Consider the following 19,754-nt stretch of genomic DNA (forward strand, 5'->3'; position numbering starts at 1 on the left):
TATTTCTCAAGGAGTTCCTTGCGGGGTGGGGGAGTGGCTATGTATGTAAAATAAGAAAAAAAAAAAACAGTATTCTATTTGAGTCCATAGATCTATCACAACACTGCACTGAACAGATATTTGAATGTTCTGCAGGGCAGTTGAATTTAGCGAAACTGAACTTCTAATTGTTGTTGTTTATAGCTCCCCTAACTCGGACTTCAGAACGTTTCTGCTCAAGCTAGAGAAGCTTCTTGATTCACTTTGTCCTTCTAAGTATTTAACAATTTTGTGCGTAAGTCTTGTTTTGGGAAGCCTAGAGACGTGCCCATAGAATTTCAATCGCCTTTTTCTTATGTCTGTTACAAGGTTGGACAATTTCTCAGTTGTTTGACAGGAGAGGGCTATAGACTACAATCTCGTTTTCCTTGGCCCTGATATCTTTCTGATGATTTTACGTTCTTCCTTTAATAAGTTTTCTACTCGTATGTCACATTTTATGTGGAATGTCAGTATTTCACTGGCATACAGGACTTCGGGTTTTAATACTGTATTACAATGCCTAATTTTAGTGTTTTTGGACAATTTTTTATCGTACAACTTTTACGTTCTTCCATTGGCTCTCTTTAGATTTGGAGGCGAGTTATTATTATTAATTACTATTATTATTAGAAGTAGTAGTGAGGCAACGGCCTTGCGACAGTGGTCACACCGGTTCCCTCAGATCAATACTGTCGGGCTGGTCTAGCACTTCGATGGGTGACCATCCGGTCTGCCTAGCGCTGTTTGCAAGCAGGTTGCACTCAGCGTTTGTGACGCAAACAGAGTAGCTACTTGATTGAGAAGCAGCGGCTCCGGTCTCGGAAACTGATGTGCTCAGGCGTCAGTGGATGAGGATATGGAGGGGCATGTGGTCAGCACACCGCTCCCCGACCGTATTACACGGCGGCCGGTCGGTACCTTTGGGCCTTCATAGCCTGTTCGGGAGGAGTTTAGAGTAGTGGTAGTAGTCTTCAGACACAAAGCATTAACAGCCTAAAGTCGTCCACTTTCTGCCAGTTCAGAAGTAAGACATGCAGCAATGAAGTGGTTTGGGAACAGTAAGTACAGTACACACGTCTGAACTTGTTTGATTTTGAATGGGGTTTCAGTCTGCTGGTCAAGCAAGTGCCGCAATGGAGAGGAGTAATGCAGGGGAAGCATGTTACGTAACAAGTGGCCGTCACTGTGGAAAGTTTGCTTACTTACCTGAGAAGGCGTTGTGGATAGCACTTACGATGCACGACGAATGCCTTCGCCTTCGCGCGCGCGCGCGCGCGCGCGCACACACACACACACACACACACACACACACACACACACACACACTAAATATCATTTATCTTTCATCATTTTAGAAATAAATGTGCTCGAAGGAAGTATTACATTCTACAGTTTAGTTAGGTGCTAAGGTTGGTAATAATGTGGGGGAGAGGATGCAACAGATGGCAGGGAGAGGAGGACGGGGGTGCTAGCCAATACCTGATTGCGGTCACGGGTAAGTGTCTTAAGAAACGACGAGAACCACTGGACTAAGGGTTACCTGCAGTCGTTGGTGAGCGCGTTGTAGGCCCAGCCGTCCTCGCAGTGGCCCATCTCCGCCGTGGTGTCGCCCTGCAAGCAGACATGGTACGTGGTGCAGTCGTAGGGGTCGGGGTAGGCGCCCGGGTCGTTGCACGTGAAGTTGGTGACGAAGCTGTGGCAGTCGGAGGAGCCCTCGGCCACGCACGTCTTCTGCGAGAAGCTGCACCTCTGGCCGGCATTGACGTCACAGGTCTCCACCACGGTGGGCGTCAGGCCACCATCCACACTCATGCACAAGTTGACCTGCGAGCGAGGAAAACGTGTCCAGTACGTCCCGTGTTCCACCACGTCTCAAACTAACTTCCCGTTCGAAGCACTGGTCACGTTCGGTGAACATTTTCCTGTTTCATTTGTTACGCTCTCTAGTTGTAATATGCCAAATGTAAAAGATCGCAAAATTCACAAGGTTGGCAGAGTTTCGCAGAAGCTCGAAATATGGCTCGTGATTCAATGCTAGATGCTTCCAATAATTTCCACAACGAAACTCTGTCTCGGATTCTGGCAGAAAACCCATACATAAAGCACATCAGTGACAAGACGCGCGATAACAACGATGAAGTCACTAATAACTCTGATTTAGTGGCGTTGTCATCAAACACGGTTTTCCGAAACTCCTTCACCAAAGAAGACGAAGTAAATATTCCTCAATTCCAGTCAAGAACAACAAGTGCCAAGATGAGAAACATAGAACTAGATACCCTCATTGTAGCAAAGCAGCTTAAATCATTTAATAAAGGCAAGGCCTCCGGTCCAGATTGTATACCAGTCAGGTTCCTTTGAGACTATGCTGATCAGTAGCTCCATATTTAGCAATTACACACATCAAAAAAGTTTTGCATCACCACGGTTCCCAGAACTCCTAAAGATAGACGTTGATTGTGGATATTGTATCACAGACACTGTCCCTTTCACTGTTCAGAAATGTCACTAAAGCTGTCCAAAGATGTAAACAACCACGCATGAGCAGCGCCTATTAGACGGAGGGGGTCCGACAGCCGATCAGTTCGTCATTCCACCAGGAAGGAGGTACACGGCTTGTGTTGGCTATAGTTCAACAATGCCTAGACGGTCAATACCGCGGTTCGATCGCGTTCGCATTGTTAGTTTGTGCCAGGAAGGGCTCCTAACAAGGGAAGTGTCCAGGCGTCTGGGACTGAACCAAAGCGATGTTGTTCGGACATGGAGGACGTACAGAGAGACAGGAACTGTCGATGAAATGCCTCGCTCAGGCCGCCCTACGGATTATGGCTCCGAGGAACCCTGACAGCAACGGCACCATGTTGAATAATGCTTTTCGTGCAGCCACAGGACGTCGTGTTCGACTCAAAATGTGCGCAATAGGCTGTATGATGCACAACTTCACTCCCGACGTCCATGTTTGCAACCACAACAGCATGCAGCGCGGTACAGATGCGCCCAACAACATGATGAATTGACCTCTCGGGATTGGCATCATGTTCTCTTCACCGATGAGTGTCGCATATGTCTTCAACCAGACAATCGTCGGAGACGTGTCTGGAGGCAACCCGGTCAGGCTGAACCCTTTGCACACACTGTCCAGCGAGTGCAGCAAGGTTGAGGTTCCCTGCTGTTTTTGGGTGGCATTATGTGGGGACGACGTACAGCGCTGGTGGTCATGTGAGGCGCCGTAATGGCTATGCAATATGCGGATGCCATCCTCCGACCGATAGTTTAACCACATCGGCAGCATATTGGCGTGGCATTCGTCTTCATGGACGACTATTCGCGCTCTCATCATGCACATCTTGTGAATGACTTCCTTCAGGATAACGACGTCGCTCGGCTAGAGCGGCCAGCATGTTCTTCACACATGAACCCTATCGAACATGCCTGGGATATTGATTGGGGACTCCATGGAGTGTTCCGTGCACCACGACCAAATAGAGGATAGAATTGGATGGAGAATCAGCATTGGTCGCATTTTTTTTTTGTTTTATTATCCGCAGAATCGATTTTCGGTCACTTAGTGACCATCCTCAGTGATGTAATATACAATTAAAATTGGTAGGCACTGGTGTCAACAAGCTTAGAGCGATCACATAAACTAGCTCTAAGCTTGTTGCTACCAGTGCCTACCAATTTTAATTGTATATTACAGCACTGAGGATGGTCACTAAGTGACCGAAAATCGATTTTGCGGATAATAAACTAAAAACGTACTACCAATGCTGATTCTCCATCCAATTCTATGCCTGGGATAGACTGAAAGGGCTAAACGTGACCCACCAACCACTCTGAGGGATCTACGTCGACTCACTGTTGACGATTGGGACAATCTGGACCAACAGTGCCTTGATGAATTTGTGGATAGTGCGCCACGTCGATTACTGGCATGCATCAATGCAAGATGACGTGCTACTGGGTATTCGAGGTTCCGGTGTGTACAGCAATCTGGACCACCACCTCTTAAGGTCACGCTGTATGGTGGGACAATATGCAATGTGTGGTTTTCATGAGCAATAAAAAGGGAAGAAATGATGATTATGGTGATCTCTATTCCAATTTTCTGTACTGGTTCCGGAACTCCGGGAATCGAGGTGACGCAAAACTTTTTCTGGTGTGTGTGTGTGTGTGTGTGTGTGTGTGTGTGTGTGTGTGTGTGTGTGTGTGTGTGTGTGTGTGTGTATATATATATACAAGCGCTCCCTCATAGAAAGATCCGTACATAGAGCCTGCAAAATTGCTGAAGTCACACTAATGCCTAAAAAGGGAAGTAGGAATAATCCGATGAATTACAGGTCCATATCACTAACGTCGATTTGCAGTAGGAATTTGGAACATATACTGTGTTCGAACACTGTGAATTACCTCTAAGAAAACGATTTATTGACACACAGCACGGATTAAGAAAATACCGTTCTTGTGAAACACAACTAGCTTTTTATACTCAAGAAGTGATGAGTGCTAGCCGGCCGTTGTGGCCGAGCAGTAGTAGGCGCTTCAGTCTGGAACCACGCGACCGCTACGGTCGCAGGTTCGAATCCAGCCTCGGTCATGGATGTGTGTGATGTCCTTAGTTTAGTTAGGTTCAAGTAGTTCTAATTTCTAGGGGGCTGATGACCTTAGAAGTTCAGTCCCATAGTGCCCAGAGCCATTTTTTTAATGAGTGCTATCGATGGGGAACGTCAAATTGAGTCCATATTTTTAGATTTCCAGAAGGTTTTCGACACCGTTCCTCACGAACGTTTTCTAACCAACCTCTATGCCTTTGGAATATCGCCGCAGTTGTAAGACTGGATTCGTGATTTCCTGTCAGAAAGATCACAGTTCGTAGTAATAGACGGAAAGTCATCGAGTAAAACAGAAGTAATATCCGGTGTTGCCCAAGGAAGCGTTATAAAAAAACCGTTCAAACGTGTGGGAAATCTTACGGGACTTAACTGCTAAGGTCATCAGTCCCTAAGCTTACACACTACTTAACCTAAATTATCCTAAGGACAAACACACACACACACACACCCATGCCCGAGGGAGGACTCGAACCTCCGCCGGGACCAGCCGCACAGTCCATGACTGCAGCGCCTAAACCGCTCGGCTAATACCGGAAGCGTTATACAGGGCCTCTATCGTTCCTGATCTATATTAACGACATAGGAGACAATCTGAGTAGTTGTCTTAGATCGTTTGCAGATGATGCTGTAATTTATCATCTTGTAGAGTCATCAGATGACCAAAACGAATTGAAAAACGATTGAGATAAGATCTCTCTATGGTGTGAAAACTGGCAATTGATCCTGATTAAAGAAAAGTGTGAAGTTATTCACATTAGTAAAAGTAATCGGCTAAATTTCGATTACGCGATAAGTCACACTAATCTGAAGGCTGTAAATTCAACTAAATACTTATGGATTACAATTTCAAATATCTAAGTGATCGTTCCAATGTAGGTTAATATTGTGGGCAGAGCAAACTAAAGACTGCGATTCATTGGCAGAACACACAGAAGGTGCAACAGATCTACTAAAGAGACTGCTTACACTAATCCGCCCTATTCTGGAGTACTGCTATGAGGTGTGGGATCCGTATCAGGTGGGACTCACTGATGGTATTGAGAAAGTTCAAAGGAGGGCGGCTCGTTTTTGCATTATCGCGAAATAGGGGAGAGAGTGTCACAGACATTATACGTGAATTGGAATGGCAATCATTAAAATAAGAGTTTTTCATTGCGACGGAACCTTATCATGAAATTTCAATCCTCCGATTGCGAAAATATTCTGTTGGCACCCACCTGCATAGGGAGAAACGATCATCACGATAAAATAAGAGAAATCAGGTGTCTCACAGAAAAATTCAAGTGCTCGTTTTTCCCGCGCTCCGTTCGAGAGTGGAACGGTAGATAGCCAGCATGAAGGTGGTTCATTGAATCCTCTGTCATGCACTTTATTGTGAACAGCAGAGCAATAACGTAGGTGTAGATAAAACACACTTTTAAATATGGCGTAAATAATTGCTACTATTTCACGCCAGTTAATGGAAGAACGACGGGAATACATCCTGAAAACAAACATCTCGCTCATGGATTATGAAAAGGCTTTCAACGGAGTAAGTAGAAGCATGCTGGCACCCAAACTTCCAGATTTCAGACACTCAGATCGGTATGTGTCGATAATCGACCAAAAACCCGATTTAGTTCGTGCTGTGCGCTGTCCTACAGTAGAAGATGTGTCAACGGTAATTAAAAGTAGCACCAGAACTACAGAGTATAGGAAAACCATACCTGTGAATTGTACATGCAAAAATTTGTGGTACGTGAGTGGGTAGAGCAGCGGTCGTCAGACTGCGGCACGCGGGCCGAATGCGGCCCGAATCAAATGTTCGTGCTGCCCACGATTCTCTGTCGTATTTTATTATATGCTTCTAGCAATTAATAGCAGAATCCGAAAGCGGCAACTAACGTTAGGAACTTATTAAGAGTTTATTTTTCTTTTTGAGTAACAAACAAAAATACCTACAGGGACGGTAATAGTTTAAAATGTGCTTAATTTTAATGGACGTTGGTGAGTTTTGTCGTGAACTTACGTCAGGAGCAGAGCGGTGTCTAGCGTGGTCATTGCAGGGTTGATAGAAATGAGAGGCGGAATGTTTTACACTGTCACTATTGGCTCTTCAGCAAAAAAGTTTGACGACCACTGTGGTAGAGCGTCAGATCGAGGTCTCGAGTATATCCGGCGCGGTTGCTCACCGTGTTCGGTGAGAGCATTATCTGCCCTTTGCAATACAAACACTGGGTGAATGGATCAGCGATGACATTGTTTTTGTTCTGGGGGGACGTCCCATAACACCCGTTCAGATTCTTTTTTTAAAAAAAGAAAAAGGTTCGAAACCAACGCGTGGCGATTTTTGTAACAGATTACACGTGATATTTCTGAGTTTGTAGCAGTGTTCTTTTGGGAATCTGCGTTCGCTTCGTTAGTTGAAAGTAGCGAACCTATAGAGTACATTTGTATAGATCAAAAGTATCCGGTCACCAACAAAAACACACATTTTTCACATTAGTTGCATTGTGCTGTCAACCACTGCCAGGTACTCCATATCAGCGACCTCAGAACTTATTATACATCGTGAGAGAGCAGAATGGGGCGCTCTGCGGATCTCACAAACTTCGAACTTGATCGGATGATTGGGTGTCACTACTATCATACGTCTGTACGCGAGGTTTCCACACTTCTAAACATCTCTAGGTTCACTGTTTCCAATATGTGAGTGAAGTGGAAACGAACGGCACAAAATCGCACAGGCTGACCTCGTCTGTTGATTGAGAGACCGCCGATAGTTGAAGATGGTCGTAATGTGTAATAGACAGACGTCTCTCCAGACCATTACACAGGAATTACAAACTGCAAAAGGATCCACTGTAAGTACTATGAGAGTTAGGCGGGAGGTGAGAAAACTTGGATTTCACATATCACGCCGGTAAGTGCCAAACGACGCCTCGCTTGGTGTAAGCAGGGTAAACATTGGACGATCGAACAGTGGAAAAACGTTGTATGGAGTGACGAATCACGGTACACGATTTGGCGATTCGATGGCAGTGTGTGGATATGGCGAATGCCCGGTGAACATCATCTGCCAGCGTGTGCAGTGCCAACAGTAAAAATCGGAGGCGGTGGTGTTATGGCGAGGTCGTGTATTTCATGGAGGGGGCTTGCACCCCTTGTTGTTTTGCGTGGTACTATCACAGGAAAGGCCTACATTGATGTTTTAAGCACCTTCTTACTTCCTGCTGTTGAAGAGCAATTCGGAGATGGCGATTGCATCTTTCAACACGATCGAGCACCTGTTCACAATGCACGTCCTGTGGCGAAGTGGTTGTGCAGACCAGTCCATTACAGGGATGTTACTGTCGTGTAGAGTCCTGACCTGAATCCAGTAGAAGAGCTTTGCGATGTTTTGGGATGCCGTCTTCGTGCCAGGCCTCACAGACCGACATCGATACCTCTCCTCAGTGCAGCACTCTGTGAAGAATGGACTGCCATTCCCCAAGAAACCTTCCAGCACCTGATTGAACGTATGCCTGCGAAAGTGGAAGCTGTTATCGAGGCTACGGGTGGGCCAACACCGAACTGAATTCCAACATTACCGTTGGAGGGCGCCACGAACTTCAAAAGCATCCGGACACCTGGCTGAAAATGATTTGCATCACATAGTTTACCTGTGGTGTTGTCTGTACAAATGTACGCTATAGGTTTGCTACTTCCAACTAACGAAGAAGTCGGCTGCCAAAAGAACATTGCTACAAACTCCGAAACGTCCTTTTACGTGCTAGAAAAATGTTCTCCCGTATAACAATTGCACGCGTAAACTGTTTAAAAAAACCGCTATCGTTGGCTTTCGAACTCTGGACCTTCAGCACGACGATCTGACGCTCTACCGACTCACCTACCATATTTCGTCGCAAACAGTGCTCAGACATTTGCTTTTAGTGTACTCTGTAGTTCTGGTGTTTCTTTTAATTGCCGCCCGCATCTCGTGGTCGTGCGGTAGCGTTCTCGCTTCCCACGCCCAGGTTCCCGGGTTCGATTCCCGGCGGGGTCAGGGATTTTCTCTGCCTCGTGATGGCTGGGTGTTGTGTGCTGTCCTTAGGTTAGTTAGGTTTAAGTAGTTCTAAGTTCTAGGGGACTTATGACCACAGCAGTTGAGTCCCATAGTGCTCAGAGCCATTTGAACCATTTTTTAATTGCCATTAACACATGTTCTATTAGACGACAGCACACAGCACGAACTAAATCGGTGTTTTGGTTGATGCTCTATCGACACACAACGTTTGGTACCGGTCTGAGTGTCTGACATCTAAAGGTTTGGATGTGAGGAACACAATGGAAAAACAAGAGTATAAGCGAGACATAACAGAAGTAATAAGAGTTTGTACCAGTACACAGAAATTGTAATAAATACAGGGCGGAAGAAAATAGGACAGATAAAGATCAACAGATGAGGGACACGAGAGCGTAGCCGTTCATCTGCTGTATCAATATGTAGTAGAAATTAGAGTCTCGCACTGTGTTCTATGGTCTGTATGTTATGGATAACCTCAAGAACTATTGTACGGATTTTGATACGGTTTTCACATACAGCTTGATTTACGAGGAACTTTAATGTATATAATTTATTGTTTACAGTAGTGGTGAGAAGGCAATATATGTATTGTTATCTGTTTCATATTTAATTGGCGTTTGGACAGACAACTGGTAGCAATGATGGGTGCTATTAGCCGGTCAGATAGATCTATCGGGGAAAAGCAATAAAGTAACAGCCACAGCAAGTCCAGAGAGACGCAAAGATTGGTCAGAATTTACAAGCACTAAAAATTAAACTCCCCAGTCCTGTTTATCTGTCTCCGTGTGACGACTAACCACAGGAACTTCAATAGGGACTTTCATATGATTGTCACTGATGGATGCACTTATCTGCAAGGAAGGTTTGTGCACATCACCACATGTTATAAACGAGTCCTCTGGTCATAGATAATCGGTGCTATGCTTGTGAATCTGGGGCGGATCGTTAATTCAACGTAAACGATACTGATAGACAGTGGAAACGGGAAGTTAAAAAAAAAGTGTGAGGTTAATATAAGGACACACAAACATAGGTACTCGGCCCTTTCTCGATGACCGAATAATTATCCAGAGATAGAAAATGACTTCCTGCTGGCAATACATGAGAATTACTATCTAAATATTTAAGTAAAAAAATGGATGGCCTTTAATGGGAAACACCCAGTGCCTTCCAAAACAGTACTAGATGAACAGTCAGTGAACAGGTGTCATATTTTCAGCTCTCTGGCTGCGATATTAGCTATCAACTCAAAAATGTCACTAATGAATTATATAAGGTCTAAATAATATGTGGCACATACACACAACAGTGCGTAGCAAGAGAAGGGACGATACAAAATTAAATTTATACTGATGGTTACGACTAATGTAATATATGGAGGCATATCTTGGACAATGACTAAGAAAGACGAAAGGAAGATACTGTTAAATGAGGTGAAGTGTGATGACTTTGGAACCAAAACACAAACAAGTTTGAAACAAATGATATTAGTTTATCGGTTTTCCTTTTAGAGCATTGGGAATGAATTTTTACTACCTTTTGCTCTAACAGATCGTAAAAGTATTTAAAAAAGCTGCGTCGGTGAACTTCACCCCACCGGTTATGTGATAGCTGTGAATTGTTTATGACTTTTCAGTGACGTTAATTGTCCTGAACATTTATCCGTAATTGAAAAATAAATCTGAAACGATAGTTAAATACACACTGTTCTTCTTTAGTGCTAAAACCTGAATGATCGTCTTATGTTTTACCTTGACGACAATGGATACTGTTTTCCAGGGTTCCTTTGGGAATTTTATACATTCGGCTAGCCTTGTTAATGCTTATTTTTCCATTCAAAATCTCTGTGAGAAACACTTCCAAAACATCCAGGCTATATGTCTCTAATTCACACAACTTACAAGCTTACGTTTGTACACTTGCGGGATTTTCACAATGACAACTCTTATGATCTGAACTATGTGATGCAACAAAGAGAACTGCGACCTACGTCGCAAGATATAATACAGACACTGGCAACATTTGAGTTCGTTACCCTGTTACTGCGTAGGTTGTGTCAAATTCTTCCTGCGTTCATTAGTCCATATTTTTGTTTCATTCATGAATGTTTGTTCATGTAAGAACCGCTCGACAAAAGACGGTCAACTTCACTCCAATTCTACCAAGAATTTGCAAAGGTTTATTTGTGTGTTTGTAAAATGTGTGTGTGTGTGTGTGTGTGTGTGTGTGTGTGTGTGTGTGTGTGTGTGTGTGAAAATCTTGTGGAACTTAACTGCTAAGGTCATCAGTCCCTAAGCTTACACACTACTTAACCTAAATTATCCTAAGGACAAACACACACACACACACACACATACCCATACTCGAGGGAGGACTCGAACCTCCGCCGGGACGAGCCGCACAGTCCATGACAGCCGCGCGGCATTAGCCGAGCTGGCTGAGGCGCTGCAGTGTGTTTGTAAATAGCTAATTGTTACGGATTAACTGTTGTTATTGCTCCAGTTGTCATTATGAAGGGTTAGTTCATGCCATTCATAAGACCTAGAGAGGTGAGTTGTCTTGTGACTGTCACACAAATAAAAGCTTTAAATCACTAAAAAACATAGAAAAATTATTCCTTCTGAAAACGATTTCGCAAATTAGTCCACGAAAAGTTAAACAAAAACAACATAAAAGAAGAAGAAAGAAAGCAGTGCCATTTTTACAATGCAAGTGTTACCTACGAAAGGATTCCAAGACAGGAAGCAGCATATTTAAACTGGACTATGAAGACGAAAATTCAGCACAGTGAAATTATGAAGGGACACTGCAGGGAAATGAAGAGACAACACCAGCTTCTCAAAAAATATAATTAGCAAGTAGGCCTCTGAAGCCCATGCGAGAGGGAAAGAGAAAGATTTGTATTACATGGATGTTTCGTTTGTTGAAAACCGGTGTATGCCATCATGGAAACGAATTCTTCGGGAATGTTTCGTCATCTTGTGTGCTGATTTCAAACAGGATGTGACTTCAATTCGACGTCGAAATGAAATAGAAACAGGAAAAATTAGGACAAATTTACAGTAGTCATCAGCAAGTTCCAAGATCTTCCGAAATTCGCTCAAAGAAGTGTCTGTTACAAGTCAAGAACGAGGAGTGAGTAGGAGATGGACAGAGAAGAGGCGAAAACGGATAGAGTGAGAAGTAGGGTACAGATAGTCAGGAAAGAGAAGGAAATGGTTGTGGACAGGGGGAGGAAGAGAGAGGCAGAGAGAGGGTGAGGAGGAGATGAACAGAAAGAGAGGGCAAAGAAGATAAAGGGAAGAGGAGGAGACGAATAGAGAGATGGGAGATTATAAGATGGACAGAGAAAGAAAACAGAAGGAGATGAAAGGTAGAGGGGGAAGAAGGACAGAAAGGGGGGGAGAAGGAAGGGAAGAAAATGGTTCAAATGGCTCCGAGCACTATGGGACTTAACATCTGAGGTCACTAGAACTACTTAAACCTAACTAACTTAAGGACGTCACACACATCCATGCCCGAGGCATGATTCGAACCTGCGACCGTGCGGTCGCTCGGTTCCAGACTGAAGCGCCTAGAACCGCTCGGCCACACTGGCTGGCTGGACGTGAAGAGGAAAGGGAGAGAGGGTCATGGACAGAGAAAGCTAAAAGGAGGAGATGGACAGAGAGTGGGGTGATTTGGAGACAGCAGAAAAAGGAAGAAGGAGCAGATGACCAGAGACAGGTGGAGAAGGAGATAAACAGAGGTAGGGGTGAGTAAGAGATGGAGAGGAGGAGGTGGACAGAGGCAGGGAGAGTAAGAGATAGGCAAAGAGATGGGGGAGGAGGTGATGGACAGACACAGGGGGAGGGGGAAATGGCAGAGGAAGGAAAGGGGGAGGGGTTATGGACAGAGAAGGGGGAGGAAGAGATGGACGGAGAGAGAGTGGGTTGGAGAATATATACAAAATGGTGTGAAGGAGGAGATTGACAAAAGGAGGGGGAAGGAGGAGATGGAATTAGAGGAGGAGGAGGAGGAGGAGGAGGAGGAGGAGGAGGAGATGGAGATATACTGAGAAAGGTGAAAAGAGGAGTTGGTACAGTGAGACTGTTACGCAGAGATTCCACGCTTACTGCATCCCCCGCCTATTTCTCTCTCTGTCCATAATTAGCTTCTCCTTCTCTGTCGATCTCGTCCTCTTACCTTTCTCTGTCCATTTCGTACACCCCGTGTGTCCGTTCATCTCCTCTTCGCTCATCTCTCTGCCTAAACTCTTTCTGTCCCTAGTCCATTAAATTTCGGGCCTGCAGCCGCGAAAATAAAATTTTCTCCACCGGTATTTCGGCCGCGTATCGTCCGGCCATCCTCAGAGTGAATCACAAGACTGACGACAAGACGCCAAGCGCGGCCTTACATGCTCCACCGCGGCGGTACTGCGCATGCCTGTCACAGATGCTGATCGGCGGCAGAGAAATACGTTTACACATGCGGCGCCTGTGGCGAAGGCGTACAGGCATTCGATTCGCTTATTGATGTATGATCGGCGGCGGTGACACCATGACGACTTCTTTGCAGTTTAATTACCCCAAGAGCCGGATTCCATGCTTAGTCCAAATTAAAACCATTATCTCTATTTATTAAATTATTAGCTAATCTAATCTCTATACCTTCCTTGAAGACAGATTCCCAAAAAGAAGAGGTGGATGTTAAAATCTTCACATCGCTGTAATTCATGGAATGCCCTGTATCAATACAATGTTGGGCCAAGGCTGACTTGTCTGGTTGTAATAAGCGTGTGTACCTTCGATGCTCCACACACCTCTCATGAACGGTGCTTGTTGTTGGACTTATACTTCTCACAATTTCCGCAAGGAATCTGATACACACCAGCTTCACTAAGCTGTAAATCGTCCTTCACAGAGCCGAGTAAAGCCGCAATCTTCTTGGGGGGCCGGAAGATCACCTTAACATGGTGTTTCTCAAGAATACGGCCTGTCTTCGAGGAAAGAGCACCCACATAGGGCAAAAACGCACTAGATCTGAAGGAATTGCTATCTTCTTCCCGATCACATACCTGAATTTTAGGTTTTTGCATCGAATGCTCTACGAATTTGTTCCGGAGAAAATTCATTCGACTTAAAAATGCTCTTGAGGTATGTGAGCTCTTCTTGCAAATTTTCTTTATCGGATATACAGTGCGCCCGATGCACTAAGGTCTTAAGGACACCTATGGTCTGTGAAGCATGGCAGCTACTGGAATGAAGATATAGATTTGTGTGTGTGGTGTGGTGTGTTGTGTGTGTGTGTGTGTGTGTGTGTGTGTGTGTGTGTGTGTGTGTGTGTGTGTGTTGTTGTGTGTGTGTGTGTTGTTTTGTGTGTGTGTGTGTGTGTGTGTGTGTGTGTGTTGTTGTTTGTGTGTGTTGTGTGTTGTGTGTTGTGTGTGTGTGTGTGTGTGTGTGTGTGTGTGTGTGTGTGTGTGTGTGTGTGTGTGTGTGTGTGTTGTTGTTGTTGTTGTTGTTGTTGGTGGTGGTGGTGGTGGTGGTGGTGGTGGTGGTGGTGTGTGTGTTGTTGTTGGTGTTGTTGTTGGTGTGTGTGTGTGTGTGTTGTTGTTGGTGTGTGTGTGTTGTTGTTGGTGTGTGTGTGTTGTTGTTGGTGTGTGTGTGTTGTTGTTGGTGTGTGTGTGTGTGTGTTGTTGTTGGTGTGTGTGGGTGTGTGTTTGGTGTGTGTGTTGTGTGTTGGTTTCCGATATACGGCATGTCCTAATGTGCTATCATCTTTACGGCGAACGACAACGTCCAAAAAGGGGAGGCAGCCTTCTTTTTCTGTTTCCATAGTAAATTCAAATTCTCAAGAAATCGGTGTAATTCATCCATCCCATGGGGCCATACCACGAATGTGTCGTCCACGTACCTCCAGAAGACCGTTGGTTTAAAACTTGGTGAGTTCAATGCCTTGTCCTCGAAGTCTTGAATAAATTAGCTACCAGAGGGGAGAGGGTGAATTTTATGAGCAAATTGATGGCATGGGAAGTCCCATTAAACTGAAAATAAGATGATAAAAGCACATGTTCAAATAAGGCCGTAAAGTTCTTATCAAAATGTTGGCCGATAAGAGAGATTCCTTTAAAGGTACCTTAGCTTTGACGTGGTATCATTATACACTAACAAGCAGATCCGTACTATTTAGCCTGACATTGCTGAGACTCTGAATAAAATCCATAGAATTACGAATATGGTGACTACATTTCTTCTACTACTGGTTTTAATAAGGAAGCTAAATATTTGGCAGAAAAATGTTGCTGAACCAATAGTGCTCGTTATAGGTCTCATAGACAAGACCTCTAGACGCTCATCCTTACCCGTCTTGTGAGCTTTAGGAAGACCATAAAATCTCAGTGGTACTGCACCTCGTACTTTTAAACTTCTTATGACTTCCTTCGATAGTGATGAAGCGTTCAGCAAGGCAGAAGTGCTTATTGTCACCTTGTTAGTGGGATGTTTGTTAATCTTCCGGTATGCGCCAGAACTAAGTAGATCACGTATCTTTTCCTTGCAGACTTCCTGAGGCAAAAGGACGGTAGCGTTACCTTTATCAGCACGCAAAACGACTGTGTCAGAGGCCGGCCGCGGTGGTCTAGCGGTTCTAGGTGCTCAGTCCGGAACCGCGCGACTGCTACGGTCGCAGGTTCGAATCCTGCCTCGGGCATGGATGTGTGTGATGTCCTTAGGTTAGTTAGGTTTAAGTAGTTCTAAGTTCTAGGGGACTGATGACCACAGATGTTAAGTCCCATAGTGCTCAGAGCCATTCGACTGTGTCAGTATGCTCACGCAGCCTTCGTATCGCACATTTTTCTTCCTTGGAAACATTGCTTCTTTGTGGATGATGCTTCGTAATTTCTTGACAGGTTTCTCGTCCGACTTCTTCAGCAGATAGTGGTCGGACAGCTTCTTCAATGGCACTGATGAAAGATTATATCGGCAAAGTCTTTGGAGTAGGGGCAAAATTTAGCCTTTTACTAAAGACAGACAACGTAGCTTCGTCCAGATCCTTACCCGTCAAATTTATGACAGGACGTCGAATAACAGTCCACCTGAGAAGGCTGGTCCAATCGGCTGTATTTGGTAATCTGTCTTTTTGTGGCCACTTCGCGAACCCAGTCAGACTTAGCCCATGTCGTGCCATCAATCCAATCCCAGGAGTCAGGAGATAAAACAGATGCTACCTTCAAATGCAGATGATACAGGTGTCCAGAAACAATCTCCAACTTCCGACGAGTAAAACGAATTCTTTCTGTGACAATAGCAGAACCAGCCCTATGTAAAATTCTATTTACTGCAGCGTTCTTAACAAAGTAAACCAACCTAGCAAATTTTGGGACAACTCCATGGTCGCGGCACTTCAGTAAGAAACTCAAAGAGCTCAATAGTCTTGCTCTCTGGTGTCGTAATTTGTCCAAACTATGGACCCATGAAACCATCTCCTCCCCGAAGAAGTACTTGAGGTGCATTTTCAACTTCTCGCGGCGAAATGAATAGTCCATTAAATTTCGGGCATGCAGCCGCGCAAATAAAATTTCCTCCACTGGTATTTCGGCCGCTTATCGTCCGGCCATCCTCAGAGTGAGCCACAAGACTGTCTCGGTCCCTGTCTCTGTCCACCTTTTCTTTCTCTATCCATCTCCTCCTCCCTCTCTCTCCGTCCATCTGAATAAAATTGCATTCAAAACCTATATAGTTAAAAGAAGTGTTTTAAGTGCTAATAACCATACCACTTGGGTATTTGTACATTTTTAATGCACAAACTAGGTTATTACCCATTTGAATGCGGGGCGTAGTTTCAGAGTTTTTCAGGTCTGAGGATTACATCTCGGCTGTGTTACTGTCGGCGTTGCTGCTTATCCGAGGAATTACAGCGATTTGGAGCACACGATGCCAGTAGTATTCCAAAGAATTATGATCGATAATTGGTTTTCGTAACTAGGCAGTTATACTGCTTGCCGTCAATGCGTATGGGTTTCAGCTTATACAGGAACACGTCGTCAATATCAGAAAATATAAAAAGAAAAACGCTGTCTGCTGTGGGACCTTAGAGGGGCTTATAACACTGTCTGGCTGTCAGCGACACAGTTCCGGCGGTCCGGGAACGAGCAAACATTGGCGGCCAAAACAGCCGTCTTAAAGAGCTGGACGAAGTCACTTACACTGAAGCGCCGAAGAAATTGGTATAGGCATGCGTATTCAAATACGGAGATATTAAAACAGGAAGTATACGGCGCTGCGGTCGGGAACGCCTACATAAGACAACAAGTGTCTGGCGCAGTTGTTAGATCGATTACTGTTGCTAAAATGGCAGGTTATTAAGATTTATTTGAGTTTTAGAGTGGTGTTGTAATCGGTGCCGGGGCGATGGGACACAGCATCTCTGAGGTAGCGATGGAATGAGGATTTTCCCGTACGACCAGTCCAAGAGTGTACCGTGAACATCAGGAATCCGGTAAAACATCAAATCTCCGACATCGCTGAGACCGAAAAAAAAAAAAAAAAAACAAAAAACACAACCTGCGAGAACGGGACCAATAACGGCTGGAGAGAATCGTTCAACGCGACACAAGTGCAACCCCTCCGTAATTTACTGCATATTTCAATGCTGGATCATCAATAGGTGTCAACGTGCGAACCATTCAACGAAAATTCATCGATATGGGCTTTCGGATCCGAAGGCTCTATGAGACAAAGCTTTACGCCTCGCCTGCGCCCGTCAACACCGACATTGGACTGTTGATGACTCGAAACATATTGCTTGGTTGGACGAATCTCGTTTCAAATTGTATCGAGAAGATGTACGTGTATGGAGACAACCTCATGAATCCATGGACTCTGCATGTTAGCATTCAGACGGAATTTGTAGCAGTTCTGGACTTGTGGGGTGTCGTAATGTCCTGCTAGCCCGAGTAGCTCCAGGGACATTCTTGTGAGTTTAAACACTTTCGCCGGCCACCAAACTCACCAACATCGACATTGTTGAGCACATCTGGGATGCCTTTCAACGTGCTGTTCAGATCTCCATCCCCTCGTACTCTTACAGATTTACGGACAGCCCTGCAGGATTCACGGAGACAATTCCCTCCACCACTGCTTCAGACGTTAGTCGAGTCGGTGCCCCGTCGTGTTGTGCACTTCTGCGTACTCGCGGGGGCCCTACACGATATTAGGCAGGTGTATCAGTTTCTTTGGCTCATCAGTGCAGAAATGCTAGTTTCAATAAACGTTTGATCCTTAATCGTTTTCCAAATCTGTACTGTTCATACCTTTCGCAATTTATATTTCCACACCCATTTACATCTCCGCACAGCTTATAATTATATAGGATGTGTAAGTGGAAAGAATGACTGAATAACACCGAAATTTATCCTATTTGAAGTCCATCCATTAGGGAAAGAGCAGCGAGGACCGACCATTACAACATCTGATTCACGTTATTGTGCATCCTACTCTAACGTAAGTAGTTTTCAACACCAAGAAGTTTTCTCCTTCCTCCAATAACCAACTCGATACTGTGGTGAGGATTAGTAGCTGTTGCCTCATTCTGATTGCAATCGAGGTGGTGTGATCTTATGTCAACGGACGCTGGGCACCTGTCCAGTGTATTGTATTTACTGTCAAGTGCTGACAAAGTAACTCGACAGACTAGAACCATCATTTCAGATGTGACAAAATCAGTCCAACACAGCAAGATCACTAGACTTTTCCACTATGTCAGTCATTATTTGAGGTTGTTGGTTTGCAAACTGTTATATGAGATGACTACCGAAATGTCTTACCCTAGATTATGTGTTTTCATATAGCGCCAATAATAACCATCAGTTAGTCTGAAAGAAAACATTCACTCTGGGAAGATACGGTCATTTACCAGATATAAATCGCGCTCCACTTACGTCAGATCATACGCTTATCAGTAGTTACAGAACTAAAGTTTGATAACGGGCCAATCTCAGTTTATGAAAAGGTTGTTTGCATTGAGGAGTATTCATAATCATTGTTAAATAAAAATACTGATTGTGTTGTAACTACAAAAGCATGGCTTACCTGTGAACAGTCATTACTGCATACAACTTGACTGGGATACGAACAAGTCGCTTTTAGTTCGTATTCCATATATTCCTCACCCTCCATATATTCCTCACCGGCAGCGCTGGCGGCAATGGCCAGGAACTGGAAAAGATAAACGTTTTCTATGTCACTATCACTGTATTAGCATAGTTTTCGCAAAATGAACATACAATTAACATTTCAATATATCTCAATAATACGTGTTACTAGCTATTTTTAACATAATTTTTAACGAATCATCATTCTGAAAAAGGGTCAACTGCCGTTTTCAAAATGAACCTCACACTGATATTGGACTCTTTCCGCTCCACTGTTCCGCCTCCTACGTCCTAATTTTGTTGCTGCTGACGCAACACTCCCTGCCAGCGTGTCATTTGTAGTCTACAACTTGATGCTTATGTTTTAAATCCTGATAAATATAATCAGATAGCGATTAGGAACTCAAAAGTGACGGGAAAAGAGCATATTAATCACTTTGGGAAACTTGTTCAAGCTCGACACACTGGAAACCCCTAAAAGTAAATTTTCAGACTATTAATGAAACATCTGAATTGTCCGCACTTACGTGTACTCGTGTATTCTTAACGTTTACGCTTTGAACAAACTTCAAAAATTCATCATCATCATTATATTTTGTTTTGTCAAGCAGCTAGATTACATACTCAAATTTTCGATTGTAATAAGCTTTTATTGCTACCTAGTACTATTATTTTGGTTCTCCTCGCTTGAAAAATCTATGGAACTGATTGGTATTAAAGTTATTTAACGTCTCAAAGACGAGCAAAGATTTTTTTCTCCAAGGACTAATCGATGTTCAACCAACAAAGAACTTTAAGAAACGCTTGTCTGATGAAGATATTCAAGCAAAACGTAAGTCAAAGACTCGCAGAATCAAATGAGACACCTTAAAGTACGTTGTTGTGTTGTTCAGTTATTGTCGGCGGACTGTACGTCGTAACACTTTCCACTCGTTGTTTTTGATAA

General features: G+C 44.1%; 1 protein-coding gene across 1 annotated transcript in view; it reads right to left on the reverse strand.

The window, feature by feature from the left end:
- Positions 1-19,754, reverse strand: part of LOC126259708 (uncharacterized) — a 56,713-nt gene that overhangs the window by 24,597 nt on the left and 12,362 nt on the right. The window contains exons 2-3 of the mRNA XM_049956679.1: positions 18,747-18,872; positions 1,562-1,845 (exon numbers count right to left, since the gene is read on the reverse strand). Of these exons, the coding sequence (XP_049812636.1) occupies positions 1,562-1,845; positions 18,747-18,872 (410 nt within the window). The remainder of the gene's footprint in view (positions 1-1,561; positions 1,846-18,746; positions 18,873-19,754) is intronic.

The sequence above is a fragment of the Schistocerca nitens genome, chromosome 5, assembly GCF_023898315.1.
Source record: "Schistocerca nitens isolate TAMUIC-IGC-003100 chromosome 5, iqSchNite1.1, whole genome shotgun sequence".
Classification (NCBI taxonomy): domain Eukaryota; kingdom Metazoa; phylum Arthropoda; class Insecta; order Orthoptera; family Acrididae; genus Schistocerca; species Schistocerca nitens.